Raw genomic sequence first — 22669 nt, 5'->3', positions numbered from 1 at the left:
GGTTACGTGGCAGAGCCATATCTGCCTGGATCGTCACGTGCTTTATGATCTTCAGTCGTAGATGGTGTGTTTTAGTGTCTTAAGGTTATTTTACAGAGTTATTTCCTTTCTTCATCTAAGACTTTGAATCTGCTTTTATTAGCTTTGAAGATTCCCTTTTGAATTTGGTTTGTCAGTCCTGCCTCTTGAAACTAAGTCCTTAATCTCAAGGGGGGAAGGCAGTTCAACCTGGGGCTTTAATTGAGAGCTAGGCAGATAGGCAATTTGTCAGACTGCACTTTCCACTTATCCCTAGCAAATGGCGCTCTGAGTCTTCCTGTCCCCAAGGCCCACCTGCCCCCGACAACAGGTGCAAGGTCTAACAGCCAGACACAGGTCAGCTCAGCTCCTCAGGCTTCCTAGGCCTTACCTCTCCGTCCACACACACCTGTGTTCCCCGGGCCTCCATGGGAGAAGGGGAGCAGTATCAGGACCCAAACAAGTTTCTCTCTCCCCGCTCTACCTCTCCCCCTCCTCCCTGGGAAAGGGGTCCCTAGTCCTTGCCAGAAAAAACCCAGGTGCCCACAGCAGCCCCCGGGGCTGGGGAGCAGGCCCTGCCTGTTGACTGAGTGGGGCCTGTCACAGGAAGAGCATGTCTGTGATCTTCCAGGTCTGCCTCGGGCACTCCCCGCTGCGGAGCAGAGGGAAAAACCTTCCTGGGCCAGCTCGGGGGTAGGCGGAGTCATCCTGTTCTCTCCATCCCAGTTTCTCTGGTTTTTCTCCAAGGACCTCCCTGCGTGGGGCAGAAGACCCTCTATCATCTCTCGCACCTGGGAACCACTGTCCCTGTCATTCTTCTGCTGCATCTCTGGTTGTGTGGAGCTGGGTGAACTCAGCCACTCCTGCCCTGCCATCCTGCTGAAAGTCCTGAGATAGGGCTACCGAGCAAGCTGAGGGCAACACAGATGGGCGAGATAGTCTAACAATCAGTTTAAAAACCTACAGTGATGACGTTTGGAATCTCATGAAACAAAACACTTGCAGGACACATGGTTTAGTGAGGCCCCTTTCGTCGTCCCCTGTCACTGTCCTGAGTCTTGCTCGGTCTCCCTCGGGATGCTAAAGACATCTCCTAACAGGGCTGCCAGCCTCCATCTCAGCCTTCTCTAGTCCATTCTATGTACTGGAATCTTCCTCAACTGCAAATAGTTTTGTCTTCCTCCTCCTTAAAACCATAGAAGAGAATCCCATCTTAGGGATCTTGTGGATTCTGCCTTCCTCATCAGACCTGTCCTTGTTTGCATCCATCAACAAGTCTTGTGTGCTTTGTCCTGAGAATACATCCGAAATCAACCACTTCTCACACCCTCTAGGACACCCTACCATTTATCACTAGCCCAGGTACCTTGAGAACAGCCCACATGGCCTCCCTGCTGCCACTCCTGGGCTTGCCGTGGTTTTCTTCACTTAGTGGCCTGCCTTTTTAAATCAGGGTCACATCCCTTCCATTGTCAAAGCCTCCAGTGACTTCCCTGTCATGCTTGGAATAAAATCCAGTCTCCTTATAGAATGAGGAAGAAAACCCAGACTCCCCAGTTCCCTTACTCCCTCTGCTAAGTGATTTCCCAGTGGACGGACTGATGGCCTCTTGCCCCACACACTCCCCCCATGTCTTCCCGAGTTCCTTCCTCCCCCAGCTTGCCCCAGACCGTGGTTCCCACTGTCCTTGATTGAGGCTGGCCCGGCCTGGCACACTGGACCTGGAGAACTTGCCAGCTTCCCTGGCACTGAATTCTTTCTCCTAGGCCAGGCTTTGTCCTCTCAGTCCAGGTCCCCAGGCACGTTGGGAGCCCAGCACAGAGTCTGGCACAGAGGAGGCATTCAGTGTTTGTTGAAAGAAGAAAATGTTTATTGATCTTTTGCCTCTGTTTGCTGTAGACTTTCCCCCCAAGCATTTTGCTTGTGGTGAGTTTTCTTTTGGGGGACCCTGAGATTTTACATAGACCTGTTGGACAATTTTACCTTCTCTTTTTAGCTTATTTTTGTCCTAGCTTTGCTGTTTCTTATCTATGTACGTGTAATTTCTGAAATCGAATAGGAATTTATTTTGATGTACCAAGTTAGGTGTTGGTTTAAATTGATTTTTATTTCCTCCGAATCATTACCTAAAGTTTGTATAAAGTACTTCTCTCAAAACTTTGCAACTTTTTTACTTTCTAGAAACAAGAGTCGAAATAAAAGAATCAGTGCGTGGCCAGGATATTTTCATTATACAGACTATACCCAGGTAAGAGTTAACACTGTTTTATGTGTCCCTTTGTCTCTAAAAACCTTAGTCCTATAATTCATTATCTTTTCATATGAATAACAATTTGTTCTTTCTTTTTGATTGTAAATTCATTTGCATTTTATACTAAATGCTTCCCAAAATACAGTTAGAAACTTCTGGAATTCCTGCTCTACTTGCCTTATTGGGTGTTCACTGTCCACTTGACTTTCTCACCTGGTCTTTAAACTCCTCTTACCTTTGTGTCCCCTGAGCCCCTCTCTGCTCCTGAGTGGGTGCATGATGACTTCTGCTGCTGCTTATTGCAAAGCACAGGAGCTACCAGTTCATACCCACCACGGTCGTTTTTCTGTGCCGCATTTTATTTTGTGTGGTGGCCTGTTTTAGTGATAACTATTCAGATTTCATTTCCACCCTTTCCCTGGGGCAAGAGGCCAGACCCCGGGGAGTCCTTGCTTACGTGTGCGTGAGCTCCGTTCCATCACCTCCCAGGGCATGGGGAGCGCGACAGTTCCTACAGCTCAGCCGTGTCTGATTAGCTTAGATTCCTGAGACCGTATTGGTGGTAAGAGCGGCCTTGCTGTCAGCTGTGTGCCGGGCACTGTATGTATCGTTTTTAATTTTTAAAAAAAATTTATTGTGGTTAAAAATATGTATATATGTGTGTGTGTATGTGTATGCAACATAAAATTTTTCCTTTTAATCACTTTCGTGGGTACAGCTCAATGATATTAATTGCATTCACAATTTTGTGTTACTATCATCTCCATCCATTACCAAACTTTGTCATCAGCCCAAAAAGAAATTAGGTCCCCATTAAGCAGTAAATACCCAACTTATCCCCCAGCTCTCCAACGCCTGCTAACCTTTCATTGGTCTATATGGATTTGCTTATTCTCAGTATTTCATGTAAGTGAAAAGATTTTTACATGTGTATACCAAATTTAGCCCTATACTTAAAGTGATCCTCAAAACCTAAGTACAAGTAATCAAAAAAAAAATTGTAATCTCACTTAGTTTATGTGATAAACATCTGTGCCATTCACATTTCAAAAGGGTATATAAGAGTGCATGGGTGGTTTGGTAGTGGAAGGCTTGCCTTCCTTGCCGGAGACCTGGGTTTGAATCCAGACCATGTACCACCCCCCAAAGGTATATCACAACGTCTCCTTCTGATCTGCCCCCAGCCACCCAGTTCCCCTCTGTGGAACCAGCCAGTTTGTAGGTATTCTAGTCAAGCAGTTGCTTATATGTTTTTCTTTACTTTTCACCTAAAAGGAATCTATGCTGAACGTTTTTTTTTTTTGTATGCTGTACGGTGGGGTCACATTTCATTCTTTTTCCATGTGAGTACCCAATTACTGTAGCACCATTTGTTGAATCTTTGTTTGTTTTGGGAAGTGCATGGGCTGGAAATCGAACCCAGGTCTCCCGCATGGCAAGCTAAAATTCTACCACTGAACTATCCTTGCACCTCCAACCATGCTGAACTTTTAAAAATAAAATATCAATGCATAAAGAGCTACTTCATCTTTTTTGGGGGGGGCGGGGGGATGCATGGTCTGGAAATCAAACCCGGGTCTCCCACATGGAAGGCAGGCATTCAAACCAGTCAACTACCCATGCACCCTACCTCGTCTTGTAAAAGTTTTTTATCTTGAAACAATCACAAACTTACAGGGAAGTTGCATGTCTGGTGCAACTATCTTAGGGTGAGCTGCCAATCTGAGCTCCCTTCTGCGTCCCTGCCCCCCATACTTCTGTTTGTAATTCCTACAACATGAACTCTGCCCTGTGACATTACTGAGCTTCAGGGTAGGCTCTGCCTAGTGATGTTCTTATCACAGAAGGAACCAGTTTGAGGGCTCAGGTGACATTCAGTTGTCTTGTCACTTCATTTTTCTTCAGTCTGAAACAGTTCCTCCGTCTTTTCTTGACTTTCAAAACTTGGCACTTATCAAGATAACAGGCCTGTTGTTTTGTTGAATGTGCCTCAGTTTGGGTTTGTCAGAAATTTTATTGTGATGAGGTTCAGGCTATGCATTTTTGTCAGAAATATCGCAGGAGCAAAACTGTGTTCCCCTCATCCTGTCTTTTTGCAGCTTCATAATGTATTGACTGGATGTACCAAATGCATTCAAGAAGTTGTGTCTAGTGTTGTGCTAATACAGCTAGTGCCACATTGTATCGACCTCATATTGCCTGTATTTCAGGTACATCTATCAGTAGAAAAATTCCAGGAAATGGAATTGCTGGGTTTAAGAATCCGTTCGTTTGTAAATATTGATATGTTGCTGCATTGATAGATACTTGTAAAATTTACAGCGTTGATAGATATTGCTGTATTGCCCTCTATTGAAAATAGTCCACTTAATAGTTCTCCAACAATTTTGGTTTTATGTTGTGCCCCCTGGTTCCTGAAGTCTTCTTTCACCCTGTAGTTTTGTTTGATACTGCATCTTAGAAACAAGGTGGAGTTTGTTTGGTTTTAAGCTGACGAAATGCAATGTACCAGAAATGAGTTGGCTTTTACAATGGGGATTGATTAACTTACAATTTACAGTTCCTAGGTTGTGAGAAATGTCAAAATTAAGGCAGCAACGAGATGATTCCTTCTCTGAAGGCAGGCTCCCTTGAGCTTGGGCTCCTCTCGGGTAGCATGGTACATGGCGATGTCTGCTGGTCCTTCCTGGGTTTCGTTGCTTTCAGTGGCATCCTCTCAGCTTCTCTGGGACTTTTTCTGTGAGCTTCTCTAAATATTTATCTCTGCTTCTGTATGTGCTTTATCCTCATGTAAAGGAGTCCAGCAAGTGGATAAAAACCCACCTTGAATGAAGTGAGTGATATCTCAATTGAAATAACCTAATCTACACTCACAGGAATGGATTAAAAGAACGTGGTCCTGTAGGCTAATAAATTTCCATTGTTAAAGATAACCCATTTCATGATATTTTCTGGAGCAGCTTAGGAAAATAAAACACCATGTAAAACTTATAGCCTAGTAAATGTTAGGGTGCCCTTTCCAGGGTCCCTGCAGCCTGCAAACCACCACGCATGATAAAGGGGCGTGTTGACCTTCCGTGTGACTGCTCAGGGGCCTCCTTTGCCTCTCCTGGCTTCGGTTGGTAGTGAATAGTAGGGGGCATCGCCGTTGCATTGTTTGTCACATCTTGAGTTCCTTAGGGCATAGGGAAGAGCCACCTGTGTCCTCAGAGCCCTGGGATGACTTCACTGGTCTCCTGAGAGTAGAGAAGAGGAGGTCCTTGGCCTCTGCAGTCACACCTGGGCCAGCTTGGTGGCTTGTCCTCCAGGCAGCAGGTGCTCCAAGCCCAAATGGCAGGAGTGGTTGCTAAATTCTTCGTGTTCTGCCCAGACTGAACTTGTGAGAGCATAGGATATCATTAGCAATGCTTCATTGGTCTCCATCTTACCCTGGGCTTTGAGCTTTGAGTTTCATTTCTTCTCTGGGAGAAGAATTAGCCAGGTGGGTGCGTGAGCTGATGTGGGCAGTTCTCCTGCCGGCGGCCGGGACTTGGTGCCTTTGTTCTGTGGATTTAGAGGTCACCTCTGAGACTGGTGGACTGGAGAGCCTGTGCCCCGCTTGGAGTGGTGACAGCCCTGGTCCGTGATGTGGCCGTGCAGCCTGGGCAATGCCAGGACCAGGGAGCGTGGGTGCCACCTGCACAGGTTTGCTGCCTCCATGTCCCCTGTTGGTCAACAGGTCTGACACCGTGGTCAGAGGCCCAGGCTGGCTGAATTACTGCCACGGCAGGCCATGGTCATTGTGGCACTGAAGCTTTGTGAAAGTTAAATCTTTTGAAATAAATGTCTCATTTATTCATCGTAGGCTTGACCTGGTAAGACCAAATATATATAAATTTTAAATGTATTTATTAATTAAAAAAATTAAGAACAAACAAGCAAAAACATTAACATATAATTCTGTTCTGCATATATGTTCAGTAATTCTCAATATCATCACATAGTTGCATATTCATTATTTTTAGAGCATTTGCATCAATTCAGAAAAAGAAATAAAACAGTAATAGAAAAAAAATGATTATACATACCATACCCCTAACTCCTCATTTTCATTTATCACTAGCATTTCAAACTAAATTTATTTTAACATTTGTTCCCCCTATTATTTAATTTTATTCCATATGTTCTGGTGGTTTCTTGACAAGGTAGATAAAAGGAGCATCAGACACAAGGTTTTCACCATCACAAAGTCACCTTGTGAAAGCTATATCATCATTCAGTCATCCTCAAGAAACATGGCTACTTTAACACAACTCTACATTTTCAGGCAGTTCCCTCCAACCTCTCCATTACGTCTTTTTTTTTTATTAATTAAAGAAAAAAAGAAATTAACACAACATTTAGAAATCATTCCGTTCTACATATGCAATCAGTAATTCTTAACATCAAATAGATGTATGATATCATTTCTTAATACATTTGCATCGATTTAGGAAAAGAACTAGCAAAACAACAGAAAAAGATATAGAATGTTAATATAGAGAAAAAATAAAAATAATAATAATAAAAATACAAAAAAAACATAAGACACACACAAAAAAACTATAGCTCAGATGCAGCTTCATTCACTGTTTTAACATAATTACATTACAATTAGGTAGTATTGTGCTGTCCATTTTTGAGTTTTTGTATCTAGTCCTGTTGCACAGTCTGTATCCCTTCAGCTCCAATTACCCATTATCTTACCCTGTTTCTAACTCCTGCTGGTCTCTGTTACCAATGACATATTCCAAGTTTATTCTCGAATGTTGGTTCACATCAGTGGGACCATACAATATTTGTCCTTTAGTTTTTGGCTAGACTCACTCAGCATAATGTTCTCTAGGTTCATCCATGTTATTACATGCTTCATAAGTTTATTCTGTCTTAAAGCTGCATAATATTCCATCGTATGTATATACCACAGTTTGTTTAGCCACTCGTCTGTTGATGGACATTTTGGCTGTTTCCATCTCTTTGCAGTTGTAAATAACGCTGCTATAAACATTGGTGTGCAAATGTCTGTTTGTGTCTTTGCCCTTAAGTCCTTTGAGTAGATACCTAGCAATGGTATTGCTGGGTCATATGGCAATTCTATATTCAGTTTTTTGAGGAACCGCCAAACTGCCTTCCACAGTGGTTGCACCATTTGACATTCCCACCAACAGTGGATAAGTGTGCCTCTTTCTCCGCATCCTCTCCAGCACTTGTCATTTTCTGTTTTGTTGATAATGGCCATTCTGGTGGGTGTGAGATGATATCTCATTGTGGTTTTGATTTGCATTTCTCTAATGGCCAGGGACATTGAGCATCTCTTCATGTGCCTTTTGGCCATTTGTATTTCCTCTTCTGAGAGGTGTCTGTTCAAGTCTTTTTCCCACTGTGTAATTGGGTTGGCTGTCTTTTTTTTTTTTTTTTTTTTATTTATTTATTTTTTATTTTTTTATTTTTTTATTAACGGAAAGAAAAAAAAAGAAATTAACACAACATTTAGAAATCATACCATTCTACATATGCACTCAGTAATTCTTAACATCATCACATAGATGCATGATCATTGTTTCTTAGTACATTTGCATCGGTTTAGAGGAACTAGCAACACAGCAGAAAAAGATATAAAATGTTAATATAAAGAAAAGAAATAAAAGTAGTAGTAATAGTAAAAAACAACAACAACAAACAAACCAACAAGCAAACAAAAACAAAAAAAACCCTATAGCTCAGATGCAGCTTCATTCAGTATTTTAACATGATTACTTTACAATTAGGTATTATTGTGCTGTCCATTTTTGAGTTTTTGTATCTAGTCCTGTTGCACAGTCTGTATCCCTTCAGCTTCAATTACCCATTGTCTTACCCTGTTTCTAACTCCTGCTGAACTCTGTTACCAATGACATATTTCAAGTTTATTCTCGAATGTCCGTTCACATCAGTGGGACCATACAGTATTTGTCCTTTAGTTTTTGGCTGGATTCACTCAGCATAATATTCTCTAGGTCCATCCATGTTATTACATGGTTCATAAGTTTATCCTGTCTTAAAGCTGCATAATATTCCATCGTATGTATATACCACAGTTTGTTTAGCCACTCTTCTGTTGATGGAGATTTTGGCTGTTTCCATCTCTTTGCAATTGTAAATAACGCTGCTATAAACATTGGTGTGCAAATGTCCGTTTGTGTCTTTGCCCTTAAGTCCTTTGAGTAGATACCTAGCAATGGTATTGCTGGGTCGTATGGCAATTCTATATTCAGCTTTTTGAGGAACCGCCAAACTGCCTTCCACAGTGGTTGCACCCTTTGACATTCCCACCAACAGTGAATAAGTGTGCCTCTTTCTCCGCATCCTCTCCAGCACTTGTCATTTTCTGTTTTGTTGATAATGGCCATTCTGGTGGGTGTGAGATGATATCTCATTGTGGTTTTGATTTGCATTTCTCTAATGGCCAGGGACATTGAGCATCTCTTCATGTGCCTCTTGGCCATCCGTATTTCTTCTTCTGGTAGGTGTCTGTTTAAGTCTTTTTCCCATTTTGTAATTGGGTTGGCTGTCTTTTTGTTGTTGAGTTGAATAATCTCTTTATAAATTCTGGATACTAGACCTTTATCTGATATGTCGTTTCCAAATATTGTCTCCCATTGTGTAGGCTGTCTTTCTACTTTCTTGATGAAGTTCTCTGATGCACAAAAGTGTTTAATTTTGAGGAGCTCCCATTTATTTATTTCCTTCTTCAGTGTTCTTGCTTTAGGTTTAAGGTCCATAAAACCACCTCCAGTTGTAAGATCCATAAGATATCTCCCAACATTTTCCTCTAACTGTTTTATGGTCTTAGACCTAATGTTTAGATCTTTGATCCATTTTGAGTTAACTTTTGTATAGGGTGTGAGAGATGGGTCTTCTTTCATTCTTTTGCATGTGGATATCCAGTTCTCTAGGCACCATTTATTGAAGAGACTGTTCTGTCCCAGGTGAGTTGGCTTGACTGCCTTATCAAAGATCAAATGTCCATAGATGAGAGGGTCTATATCTGCGCACTCTATTCGATTCCATTGGTCGATATATCTATCTTTATGCCAATACCATGCTGTTTTGACCACTGTGACTTTATAATATGCCTTAAAGTCCGGCAGCGTGAGACCTCCAGCTTCATTTTTTTTCCTCAAGATACTTTTAGCAATTCGGGGCACCTTGCCCTTCCAGATAAATTTGCTTATTGGTTTTTCTATTTCTGAAAAATAAGTTGTTGGGATTTTGATTGGTATTGCATTGAATCTGTAAATCAATTTAGGTAGGATTGACATCTTAACTATATTTAGTCTTCCAATCCATGAACATGGTATGCCTTTCCATCTATTTAGGTCTTCTGTGATTTCTTTTAACAGTTTCTTGTAGTTTTCTTTGTATAGTTTTTTTGTCTCTTTAGTTAAATTTATTCCTAGGTATTTTATTCTTTTAGTTGCAATTGTAAATGGAATTCGTTTCTTGATTTCCCCCTCAGCTTGTTCATTGCTGGTGTATAGAAATGCTACAGATTTTTTAATGTTGATCTTGTAACCTGCTACTTTGCTGTACTCATTTATTAGCTCTAGTAGTTTTGTTGTGGATTTTTCCGGGTTTTCGACGTATAGTATCATATTGTCTGCAAACAGTGATAGTTTTACTTCTTCCTTTCCAATTTTGATGCCTTGTATTTCTTTTTCTTGTCTAATTGCTCTGGCTAGAACCTCCAACACGATGTTGAATAATAGTGGTGATAATGGACATCCTTGTCTTGTTCCTGATCTTAGGGGGAAAGTTTTCAATTTTTCCCCATTGAGGATGATATTAGCTGTGGGGTTTTCATATATTCCTTCTATCATTTTAAGGAAGTTCCCTTGTATTTTTTTTGAAGTGTTTTCAACAGGAAAGGATGTTGAATCTTGTCAAATGCCTTCTCTGCATCAATTGAGATGATCATGTGATTTTTCTGCTTTGATTTGTTGATATGGTGTATTACATTAATTGATTTTCTTATGTTGAACCATCCTTGCATACCTGGGATGAATCCTACTTGGTCATGATGTATAATTCTTTTAATGTGTTGTTGGATTCGATTTGCTAGAATTTTGTTGAGGATTTTTGCATCTATATTCATTAGAGAGATTGGTCTGTAGTTTTCTTTTTTTGTAATATCTTTGCCTGGTTTTGGTATGAGGGTGATGTTGGCTTCATAGAATGAATTAGGTAGCTTTCCCTCCACTTTGATTTTTTTGAAGACTTTGAGGAGAGTTGGTACTAATTCTTTCTGGAATGTTTGGTAGAATTCACATGTGAAGCCGTCTGGTCCTGGATTTTTCTTTTTAGGAAGCTTTTGAATGACTGATTCAATTTCTTTACTTGTGATTGGTTTGTTGAGGTCATCTATTTCTTCTTGAGTCAAAGTTGGTTGTTCATGTCTTTCCAGGAACCCGTCCATTTCATCTACATTGTTGTATTTATTAGTGTAAAGTTGTTCATAGTATCCTGTTATTACCTCCTTTATTTCTGTGTGGTCAGTGGTTATGTCTCCTCTTCCATTTCTGATCTTATTTATTTGCATCCTCTCTCTTCTTCTTTTTGTCAGTCTTGCTAAGGGCCCATCAATCTTATTGATTTTCTCATAGAACCAACTTCTGGTCTTATTGATTTTCTCTATTGTTTTCATGTTTTCAGTTTCATTTATTTCTGCTCTAATCTTTGTTCTTTCTTTCTTTTTGCTTGCTTTGGGGTTAGTTTGCTGTTCTTTCTCCAGTTCTTCCAAGTGGACAGTTAATTCCTGAATTTTTGCCTTTTCTTCTTTTCTGATATAGGCATTTAGGGCAATAAATTTCCCTCTTAGCACTGCCTTTGCTGTGTCCCATAGGTTTTGATATGTTGTGTTTTCATTTTCATTCGCCTCGAGATATTTACTAATTTCTCTTGCAATTTCTTCCTTGACCCACTCATTGTTTAAGAGTGTGTTGTTGAGCCTCCACATATTTGTGAAATTTCTGGCACTCCGCCTATTATTGATTTCCAACTTCATTCTTTTATGATCCGAGAAAGTGTTGTGTATGATTTCAATCTTTTAAAATTTGTTAAGACTTGCTTTGTGACCCAGCATATGGTCTATCTTTGAGAATGATCCATGAGCACTTGAGAAAAAGGTGTATCCTGCTGTTGTGGGATGTAATGACCTATAAATGTCTGTTAAGTCTAGCTCATTTATTGTAATATTCAAATTCTCTATTTCTTTATTGATCCTCTGTCTAGATGTTCTGTCCATTGATGAGAGTGGTGAATTGAAGTCTCCAACTATTATGGTATATGTGTCTATTTCCCTTTTCAGTGTTTGCAGTGTATTCCTCACGTATTTTGGGGCATTCTGGTTCGGTGCATAAATATTTATGATTGTTATGTCTTCTTGTTTAATTGTTCCTTTTATTAGTATATAGTGTCCTTCTTTGTCTCTTTTAACTGTTTTACATTTGAAGTCTAATTTGTTGGATATTAGTATAGCTACTCCTGCTCTTTTCTGGTTGTTATTTGCATGAAATATCTTTTCCCAACCTTTCACTTTCAACCTATGTTTATATTTGGGTCTAAGATGTGTTTCCTGTAGACAGCATATAGAAGGATCCTGTTTTTTAATCCATTCTGCCAGTCTATGCCTTTTGATTGGGGAATTCAGTCCATTAACATTTAGTGTTATTACTGTTTGGATAATATTTTCCCCACCATTTTGCGTTTTGTATTATATATATCATATCTGATTTTCCTTCTTTCTACACTTTAGTCCATACCTCTCTCTTCTGTCTTTTCGTATCTGACTCTAGTGCTCCCTTTAGTATTTCTTGCAGAGCTGGTCTCTTGGTCACAAATTCTCTCAGTGACTTTTTGTCTGAGAATGTTATAATTTCTCCCTCATTTTTGAAGGACAATTTTGCTGGATATAGAAGTCTTGGTTGGCAGTTTTTCTCTTTTAGTAATTTAAATATATCATCCCACTGTCTTCTAGCTTCCATGGTTTCTGCTGAGAAATCTACACATAGTCTTATTGGGTTCCCCTTGTATGTGATGGATTGTTTTTCTCTTGCTGCTTTCAAGATCCTCTCTTTCTCTTTGACCTCTGACATTCTAACTAGTAAGTGTCTTGGAGAACACCTATTTGGGTCTATTCTCTTTGGGGTGCGCTGCACTTCTTGGATCTGTAATTTTAGGTCTTTCATAAGAGTTGGGAAATTTTCAGTGATAATTTCTTCCATTAGTTTTTCTCCTCCCTTTCCCTTCTCTTCTCCTTCTGGGACACCCACAACACGTATATTTGTGCGCTTCATATTATCATTCAGTTCCCTGATCCCCTTCTCAAATTTTTCCATTCTTTTCCCTATAGTTTCTGTTTCTTTTTGGAATTCAGATGTTCCATCCTCCAGTTCACTAATTGTAGCTTCTGTCTGTTTAGATCTACCATTGTAGGTATCCATTGTTTTTTCCATCTTTTCTACTTTGTCCTTCACTCCCATAAGTTCTGTGATTTGTTTTTTCAGTTTTTCTATTTCTTCTTTTTGTTCAGCCCATGTCTTCTTCATGTCCTCCCTCAATTTATTGATTTGGTTTTTGAAGAGGTTTTCCATTTCTGTTCATATATTCAGCATTAGTTGTCTCAGCTCCTGTATCTCATTTGAACTATTGGTTTGTTCCTTTGACTGGGCCATATCTTCAATTTTCCGAGTGTGATCCTTTCTTTTCTGTTGGCGTCTGAGCATTTAATCAGATTTCCCTGGGTGTGGGACCCAGCAGATTGAAAGATTTTTCTGTGAAATCTCTGGGCTCTGTGTTTCTTATCCTGCCCAGTAGTTGGCACTCGTCTGTCTGCGGGTCCCACTGGTAAAAGATGCTGTGGCTCCTTTAACTTTGGAAAACTCTCGCTGTGGGGGAGGGTCGTCAGCGGAAGCGGCTTGGGGGATTGCCAATCCGAATCTCCCAGCCGGCCCGGGAATCCGCGCGTGGGGAGGGTCATCGGCCTCCGCGGCTTGGGGGATCTCCGATCCAATTCTCCCAGCTGGTCCAGGGGGCCGTGCGTGGGGATGGGGGCGCCAGCCGCCGTGGCTTGAGGGGATCGCCTGTCCAATTCTCCCAGCTGGCCCGGGAAGGAGGGAGGGAGGGACTCTGGCCGCCTGCCACCCCGACCTGGGGAAGCACGCACCCCTCAGTGATCTCACCACAGAGGGTTCTCCCAGCCAGTCAGACGTTCCAGAATGGGGTACGCTGTCTTCCTGGTCTCTGTCGTGACTCCGGGAGCTGTTCTGTACCATTTTTACTTCCCTAGTAGCTGTTCTGGAGAAGGAACTAAGACCCGCGCGTCTTACTAAGCCGCCATCTTCTCCCTCTTCCTGTCCATTACATCTTGAATAACAAGATGATATCTACTTAATGCATAAGAATAACCTCCAGGACAACCTCTCGACTCTGTTTGGAATCTCTCAGCCATTGACACTTTGTCTCATTTCACTCTTCCCCCTTTTGGCCGAGAAGGTTTTCTCAATCCCTTGATGCCAAGTCTCAGCTCATTCTAGGGTTTTTCTCAATCTCTTGATGCTGAGTCTCAGCTCATTTTAGGATTTCTGTCCCACGTTGCCAGGGAGGGCTGCACCCCTGGGAGTCATGTCCCACGTAGACGGGGGAGGGTGGTGAGATTGCTTGTTGTGTTGACTGGAGAGAGAGGCCACATCTGAGCAACAAAAGAGGTTCTGTTGGGGGTGACTCTTAGGCCTAAATTTTAAGTAGACTTGACCTATCCTTTGTGGGTTAAGTTTCATATGAACAAACCCCAAGACTGGGGACTCAGCCTATAGCTTTGGTTGTCCACACTGCTTGTGAGAATATCAAGAATTCAACTTGGAGAAGTTGTATTTCTCCCCGTTCTCACCATTCCCCGAAGGGGGCTTTGCAAATACTTTTCCAGTCACTGATCGAATCACTCTGGGATTCATCGGGGCATCACTCTGGACACACCAACAAAATCTCATGTCCTACCTGAGATTCCAAGTGCTTATGGTGTTCAATCAAACTATCTATATAAGTTATATTAGGAAATGCACTAGTCAAAATATAAATTTTGTAACAAATAAACATTTTTCACTTTAGTCTCACACATAAGGTGACATTTTAAAATATTAATTACCATCTATTTTCAGCACCCTGCAATAATGACATTGCTTTTTTCTTCCTCATGCAAAAACATTTTTAAAATTTGTACATTTAGTCGCCATTATTATACACTCTAGGCATTCCTAGATTATACCATCTCAATCTTTTTTTTTTTTTTTTTTTTAACATGGGCAGGGACCGGGAATCGAACTTGGGTCCTTGGGCATGGCAGGCAAGCACTCTTACCTGCTGAGCCACCGTGGCCCGCCCACCATCTCAATCTTTAACCTCTATCTTTCTTTCTGATTTCATTTATGTCCCTAGCCCTCCTCTGTCTATCATTCTCACATGCAGCTTCATTCAGTGTTTTAACATAATTGTATTATAGTTAGGTAGTATTGTGCTGTCCATTTCTGAGTTTTTATATTCAGTCCTGTTACATAGTCTGTATCCCTTTAGCTCCAGTTACCCAATATCTTACCCTATATCTATCTCCTGATGGTCCTGTTACCAATGAAATATTCCAGGTTTATTCACTAATGTTGGTTCATATCACTGAGACCATACAGTATTTGTCCTTTGGTTTTTGGCTAGTCTCACTCAGCATAATGTTCTCAAGGTCCATCCATGTTGTTACATACTTCATAAGTTTATTCTGTCTTAAAACTGCATAATATTCCATCGTATGTATATACCACAGTTTGTTTAGCCACTCATCTGTTGATGGACATTTTGGCTGTTTCCATCTCTTTGCAATTGTAAATAATGCTATTGTAAACATTGGTGTGCAAATGTCCGTTTGTGTCTTTGCCCTTATGTCCTTTGAGTAGATACCTAGCAGTGGTATTGCTGGGTCATATGGCAATTCTATATTCAGCTTTTTGAGGAATCGCCAAACTGCCTTCCACAGCGGTTGCACCATTTGACATTCCCACCAACTAGAATAAATGTGCCTCTTTCTCCACATCCTCTCCAGTGCTTGTCATTTTCTGTTTTGTTGATAATGGCCATTCTGGTGGGTATGAGATGATATCTCATTGTGGTTTTCATTTGCATTTCTCTAATGGCCAGGGACGTTGAACATCTCTTCATGTGCCTTTTAGCCATTTGTATTTCCTCTTCTGAGAAGTAAGACCAAATATTTTTGTAGCACATTTTCCTGAGAGCATCAAGTATCCTTTCCCCTTTGCTTTTTTTTTTTTTAATGAGTGGCGGGCATGTGCCAGGCGCTGTCGGTGCTTCCCACGGGCCCTCCCCTCCGCTCACCCACGCAAGCCCTGAGTGAACATTGCCTTCAGCCCATTTCACTGCGTCAGACCCGAAGCGCCCATCCCTAGTGGCTCCCAGCCGGAGGAAGGCGCAGCTGGCTCAGGAGCCCTGGCCCCAGGGGCCACTCCCAGCACAGCTCCCTGCATAGGGCATACTCTGCCTGTTCGTACGGCCTGGGGAGCAGACTTCCCCCAGCTCTTGCCACTCAGTGAGGCCCAGGCATGGAATTTCTTTGTACTCAAACCATAAAATCTTTGATTTCTCCGTCTTGGGTGTGTATGTGTGTGAAGGGTAGAAGGACAATTCTAACCGTAATTTGCTTTTTTGGTTATAACATGTCTCCCTTCCACGCTTGTGCTCCCCATTGGACTATCAGCCCCATGAGAAGAGGGGTTTTCTTTGTTCACTGCTGCATCTCCAGCACTCAGAGCCGGGCTGGCCTGTGGTTGGCACTCGAAGAATTTGTGCTTAATGATGAACAGATTGTGACCGTCCATGTGGCTGGCAGATGTCGTCCCTCAAATCCACGTAGAGTGAATTAGTAAACACCACGTGAATTAGTGAATACTACATGGTTTTATGTATTTCCATCTTTTCTCCATCTTCGTAAATACTGGTGATCCTGCTGTTCTCAGCTCTCAGGAGTCTCCCTGATGCTCCTGCTTTCTTCCCCACTGGGACAGAGAAGACCTTGCAGGTTTCTGCCTGTGCTTCAGACATCCTGGGCTTAGTTCGGATTTCTGTTAACAGGTCATAAAGAAGTGAAAATTCACAATCTACTGGCATGGCAAAATCAGTGGATTATTAAAAGTGCTGTCCTGTGGTGATTTCCACAGTTCTCTCAAACTAGTCAAGCAAGCAGATGCCTCTGATTCGTCTCCTTTGTGGTGAGAAGTTGGGTTTTATATAATTCATGGTAACTGAGAATGCTCAGTGTAAATATTTAATGCATGCAATCTAGATTGACTGGAGGCAGTGATAGCATAGTAAATGAAGTATTTTCCAGGGAAGGGACAAAATAAGAAGGGAAAAAAATGAGTTGGTTAATGGTTAGCTGGGAAATGTTTGCAGTTTCTGTTTTCACTTGTACTTAGAGTATTGGCACATTTGACCAGAGGAAAAGGTAGGGAGGGGTCTCCTGGGCTAAGGTGGCCAGAATGAGTCCCAGAATAGCTGTGACGATGATTTTATGTGTGCATCTTTGTTGAGGAAAACACCCCTACCCCTCTAAAGAAGGAGCATGAGAGTAAACGGGTGCTTTGGAAAACCTGAACTCTGTCCTGAAAATGGGATGCTCCCTTATCTGTACTTGCATGGGATTCTTTAGTAGCTACATTTCTGTTCCCAGTGATTCATATCAAAATAGACATATCTGCACCTGGCAATTCTTGTATCTTGGGATGATGGGGAGGAAAGAAGAGAAGAAATATTTGGAAAAAGAACAAAGAAGAGGTGTGTGTGTGTCTGTGTGTCTGTGTCCATGTCCATGTCCCATAAAATAGATTATTGGGTTTGCCACAGTAAATTATTAGTACTTTTATTACTTCAGTCCTGAATTCTTTTGTACTAACTAAAGAAAAGAGAATTGAATTTTTTAGTGTAGTATCTTCTAAATAGTTACATAGATGAAGGAAAATATCTTATAGATTTATTCGGGGCAGGGCAGTGCAGGGGGCAGGGTGCAGGGTGTTGCCAAAAGTAAAAGGCCTGATTTTGGACAACAGACTAAAACTTTGGCATTCAAATTAGCTCTGTCCCCGTCAGGGCAGCCTCCCTGCAAGATGCTATGAACCAGTTTGCGTGCCGTGTTAGCCCAGAGTAGCCTTGGAAGTCCTGCTGAAACCAGTTTCAGAACTTGCAGCACATCTCTTTTCACTCCAGTAATAATAAATCTTTGGCTATTGAGGGTGCATTTAATTTTTGGAAATGGTAAAAATTCACTCTGAATGTAGGAGTTATGTTGGGTAGTTGAGATGTGTGATTCTCAAGATTGCAGATCTGTTGAGACATGAAATTAAGTAAAACTTAAAATGAAGCTTATGGAGTAGTTTTTTGAAAGGCAGCTTTCATCTCATGTGCAAGTTCTTGTGTGGTGATGTAAAGTGAGAAGACTCATTAAAATAACATTTACAGCTTGCTTGCTGTAGATGATTGCTTGTTGGGGTTGGGGGCAGGTTAAATTTTACTCCATTATTAGGTTCCTGTGAGTTCCATCTACGGTATTGATCTGTCTTTGCAGTCCTGGGCAGTTTGATTCACGTTTATATCATATCTATTTCCTTATCTCTCATTAGTTTTTGCCTACCCAAAATGATAAAGTAGTATGGGCTGAGTTTAAGAGAGTGTGTGATTATCTTAGGGAAAATAAAATGGCCAGTTGGTAAAACAATTAAGATTGTCCTACTTAGATGTAAAGATTACAAGCACTGACCCGAATGTACTTGGAACATTTTTAGGGAACAGATAAACAAAGCAGAGGCTGCCAGCTAATTTCCCTTCCCCCTGCGAGCACACAAAGTAACTGCCCATTGTCACATTTGTCTGATATCTGTCAGTGAGTGGGGAAAGCCAGTGTGACAAAGACCCTTCTGTGGCCTCTCTGAACAGTGCGGGTGGGGTGGGAGGAGGTTGACTCCCTGGCTGCAGTCATCCAGAAGAGGGAAAATAGGGAAATTAAAAACGTCATGGGAGAATGAGTCATTAATAAAAGGAGAGTTACCCTGAAAACAAGCTCCTCAAAAATTGTTCTCCAATTTACGTTAATACCTTACTCCCTTGGCCTCCCTTATGACATGCCATCCAAACCTCATGGTACATACAGTTGTGTCTGATAATACCGTCGCAAAGCCAACTAAAAGCCCACTCCTCCAGAACCTGTTCAATTAACGTCAACTCTAAATGCCTTGTCGGCTTTAGGATCTGGTCTAAGAAGTCCAGTGGGGCTTTTATAATACACGCACAGCATCACACACATGGAAAGTGAAGAAATGCTCTATTTGTATTTCTGAAGTCAAGGCATTGATAAATGAAAGAGGACTTTTGCTATCGTAGATATGATGCCTGGTGCTCAGTCTAGAAAAGGACGCCTGCGTTACTTTCCTCCTGCCCTCTTAAGTCCTCTGCAGGTTTCTGGCTTTACATGCAGAGCCACAGGGCACTGAGTAGAGGTTCCGAGATGAGAAATAGGCTCTCCCGCTATGGAGGCAGTTATAGAAAACCTTGGGAAGGGGCACCGTCTTACCTAAGCGCTGGCCATGCTTCTTGGCTCCAGTAATTACCCCAACAGTGACCCAAGGTGGGCTCAGCCTTCCCCCGTCCTGGGGTCCTCCTTGCTTGCCATTTTATCTGTCTCCCCCACTCCCCCACCTAGCATAGTGCCTGTAGCAAAGTGCTGAGTAAATGTTGAGTAGGAATGAACGAGCTAAAATTGACCAAGTATCATGAATTCCCAAGTACTCTGAAAGGGTTTGCTAGGTGTTCTATCCTGACAACACCAGATTTTGTGTCCTCTTACTTTGGTGACAGGCTTGGGGCATTACTGATTTGGAAATGTTATTGTTTGCTAGCTGCTGGAATGCAACATACCAGAGATGGATTGGCTTTTATTAAAAGGGGATTTATTTAGTTAAAAATGTATAGTTCATCAGAGGAAAGGCAGCTTTCAGCTGAGGTTCTTTCTTACACGGGAAGGCACAGGGTGATCTCTGCTGGCCTTCTTTTCAGGCCTCTGGGTTCCAGCAACTTTCCCAGGGTGATTCTTTCTGTATCTCCAAAGGCCTAGGCTGAGCTGCGAGTGCTGAGATGAGGTATGCTGAGCTGCTTAGGCTGTGCTACGTTGAGCTCTCTCATTTAAGCTTCCAGCCAATTAAATCAAACATCATTAATTGCAGCAGGCATGTCTGCTAGCCAACAGCAGATGTAATCAGCAACAGATGAGCTTCACATGCCATTGACTCATGTCCACAGCAACAAAGCTAGGCATCTTCACCTTGCCAAATTGACACCTGAACCTAACTACCACAGAAAGTATGAGGAAGAAAACTGCTCCCCTTTATTGCAGAGGAAAGAAGATAGCAGGACCAGAGTTTAGCCCAGAAGGAAAGGCTTACTGTTAATGCTCTTGACTCAGCTAATCTGCCCTCTGTGACAAGTGTTATTATCACAGAACCCCAAAATAGCTGTGAAAACTCCAGATACCAAAGGTGAGGTTGGAAGTCCCACAGGCTGAGAACACTGGCAGAGCCAGAGAGCTGTGGCTGCAGATTCCCAGTCCCCACCATGCTTCCTGAGGATTGGAGACAAGCCTGGAGCTTTTAAGGGGCAGAGGGAGAGGGAGACATCATAGACTGGGAGGAAGGGATGAGAAGAAATGACCTAATTCTCCTTCAAGATTTTTTAAAAAATTTTTTATTAATTAAAAATAAAATTACAGGAAAGAAACACAAACATTCTTAGTATTTACTTATTCCATTCTACATATATAATCAGTAATTCACAATATCATCACATAGTTGCATATTCATTATCATGATAATTTCTTAGAACATTTGCATCTATTCAGAAAAATAAATAAAATGAAAACAGAAAAAAAAATTTATACATACCATACCCCTTACCCCTCCCTTTCATTGATCACTAGCATTTCAAACTAAATTTATTTTAACATTTGTTCCCCCTATTACTTATTTTTATTCCATATGTTCTACTCGTCTGTTGACAAGGTAGATAAAGGAACATCAGACACAAGGTTTGCACAATCACACAGTCACACTGTGAAAGCTATATCATTATTCAGTCATCATCAAGAAACCTGGCTACTGGAACACACAGCTCTACATTTTCAGGCAGTTCCCTCCAGCCTCTCCAGTACATCTTGGATAACAAGGTGATATCTACTTAATGCATAAGAATAACCTCCAGGATAACCTCTCAACTCTTTGAAATCTCTCAGCCATTGACACTTTGTCTCATTTCACTCCTCCCCCTTTTGGTGGAGAAGATTTTTTCACTCCCTTGATGCTGAGTCTCAGCTCATTCCAGGATTTCTGTCCCATGTTGCCAGGAAGGTCCACACCGCTGGGAGTCATGTCCCACGTAGACAGGGGGAGGGTGGTGAGTTTGCTTGTTGTGTTGGCTGGAGAGAGAGGCCACATCTGAGCAACAAAAGAGGTTCTCTTGGGGGTGACTCTTAGGCCTAATTTTAAGTAGGCTTGACCTGTCTGTTGTGGGGTTAAGTTTCATATGAACAAACCCCAAGATTGGGGGCTCAGCGTATAGCTTTGGTTGTCCACACTGCTTGTGAGAATATCATGAATTCAACTTGGGGAGGTTGAATTTTCCACCATTCTCACCATTCCCCGAAGGGGACTTTGCAAATACTTTTCCACTCACTGATCAGATCACTCTGGGATTCATTGGGGCATCACTCTGGACAAACCAACAAACTCTCATGTCCTACCCAAGGTTCCATGTACTTATGTTGTTCAACCAACTATCTACATAATTTATATTAGGAGATGCACTAGTCAAAATATTCTCCTTCAAGCTTTTGCAAAGCATCTTGTGACATTCTCTCATTCAACCATGTATTCAGCACATTTACTAAGTCCTTACTATGTTGATGCAGCCTTTTTTTATATATATAAATGAGGGCAGTATTATGCCTACATAGCAATTCAAGAATTGGCACCTGAGGAACCTGTCCCCCACTGATGGTAGGAAGTGATCCTTTCTCTGGGGAAGGGAAGGGCGATAACAACCATGACCCCAGAAGAGGGTGTGTTGGGGGGCACCTGGATGACAGCAGAGGTGGAGGTGGGAGCAAGCAGGCGCAGCTTCAGGAGAGCATCCTGGGGACGCTCCAGGCTCTTGTCTTTTTAGTGGAGGAACTGCCGGAGGCTTGTGTGGCCTTGGCACGGAGTAGCCTCCTGCCTTCAGTGAAACTGGAAACAGCCTTTCCTTAGAATATCTTTCTGGTTCATCTTTCCTTCTTTGCCCATCTGGGAAGCCTCTCTCATTAATCTGTAGGAAGAGGAAGTGAGGGAGGTTTTTGAGAAGTAAGTATCAAGATCTCCCCACTTCTCCATTCCTTTAAGGAAGAAGAGGGCACAGTCTCTGTGGTGGTGGCAGACAGGGTTTCCTTGGCCTTCACTAATCAGAGGCACCTCAGTGTGCCCACCTGAGTCGGGAGTCCCTGGGATGAGCCGGCAGACTGGTCAGCCCCTGTCACCTGCTTCATGTACCAGTTAGGTCTGCAGGACACAGGCATGGCTCGCCGGAGGGGTGTTACTGGGTCAGCCATGTACTGAAAACTGGAACGTGTGTGGCTAAGGGGAAGAGTTGCTAAGCATTTCCCTGCATTCGTGGGGTGCCACCGTGAACCCGTGTGAGGATGAAATGCCTGTGGCAGCCCTTGTCAAATGGCTGACGTTTTTTAGGGGTTAGGAAATGAAAATAATCCTAAGATGTGGTTCTGCACTGTTTCAGAGACGTGAACACAGCCGTGATGGAGCTACTAATCATGGCTTATGCCTTGAAAACCGCCTGTGCCAGGAACATCATTGGCGTCATCCCGTACTTCCCCTACAGCAAGCAGAGCAAGATGCGGAAGCGCGGCTCCATCGTGTGCAAGCTCCTGGCGTCAATGCTGGCCAAAGCAGGTGGGTGCCCGTGGCCCCCGGCCTGGTGCTGGCACTCGAGACCTCTGCGGGACGAGTGCGCTTCCGGGGTCTAGCTCAGGACCAACTTTCTTTGTGCGTTGTTCACCAATGACTTTTTCTTATTTGTTTCCTTTTGTATACTTCTGGTTAGGGATATGGGGGCTTGGGTATAAATTTTTGTATTTTCTTCCCTTTGTCTTAATTGTTTAAAGTGATATCACCTGATTCAGGGTTTTCTGCCCTGATCGTGGACGTTTTCATCGTGCTGTCACTTCTTTTCCATTTCATCTTTTCATCATTACATGGT

At 42.2% G+C, this 22669-nt stretch overlaps 1 protein-coding gene across 4 annotated transcripts in view; it reads left to right on the top strand.

Moving 5' to 3' along the window:
- PRPSAP1 (phosphoribosyl pyrophosphate synthetase associated protein 1) overlaps positions 1 to 22669 on the top strand; it is a 46533-nt gene that overhangs the window by 6131 nt on the left and 17733 nt on the right. For all 4 annotated transcript variants that reach the window (XM_077163916.1, XM_077163919.1, XM_077163918.1 and 1 more), the window contains 2 exons: positions 2200 to 2266; positions 22190 to 22362. In XM_077163916.1, coding sequence (XP_077020031.1) covers positions 2200 to 2266; positions 22190 to 22362 — 240 coding nt within the window. The remainder of the gene's footprint in view (positions 1 to 2199; positions 2267 to 22189; positions 22363 to 22669) is intronic.

Source organism: Tamandua tetradactyla, chromosome 6 (assembly GCF_023851605.1).
Source record: "Tamandua tetradactyla isolate mTamTet1 chromosome 6, mTamTet1.pri, whole genome shotgun sequence".
Taxonomy (NCBI): Eukaryota; Metazoa; Chordata; class Mammalia; order Pilosa; family Myrmecophagidae; genus Tamandua; species Tamandua tetradactyla.
The sequence above is the reverse complement of the archived record's forward strand: the minus strand, read 5'-3'. Positions and strand labels throughout refer to the sequence as shown.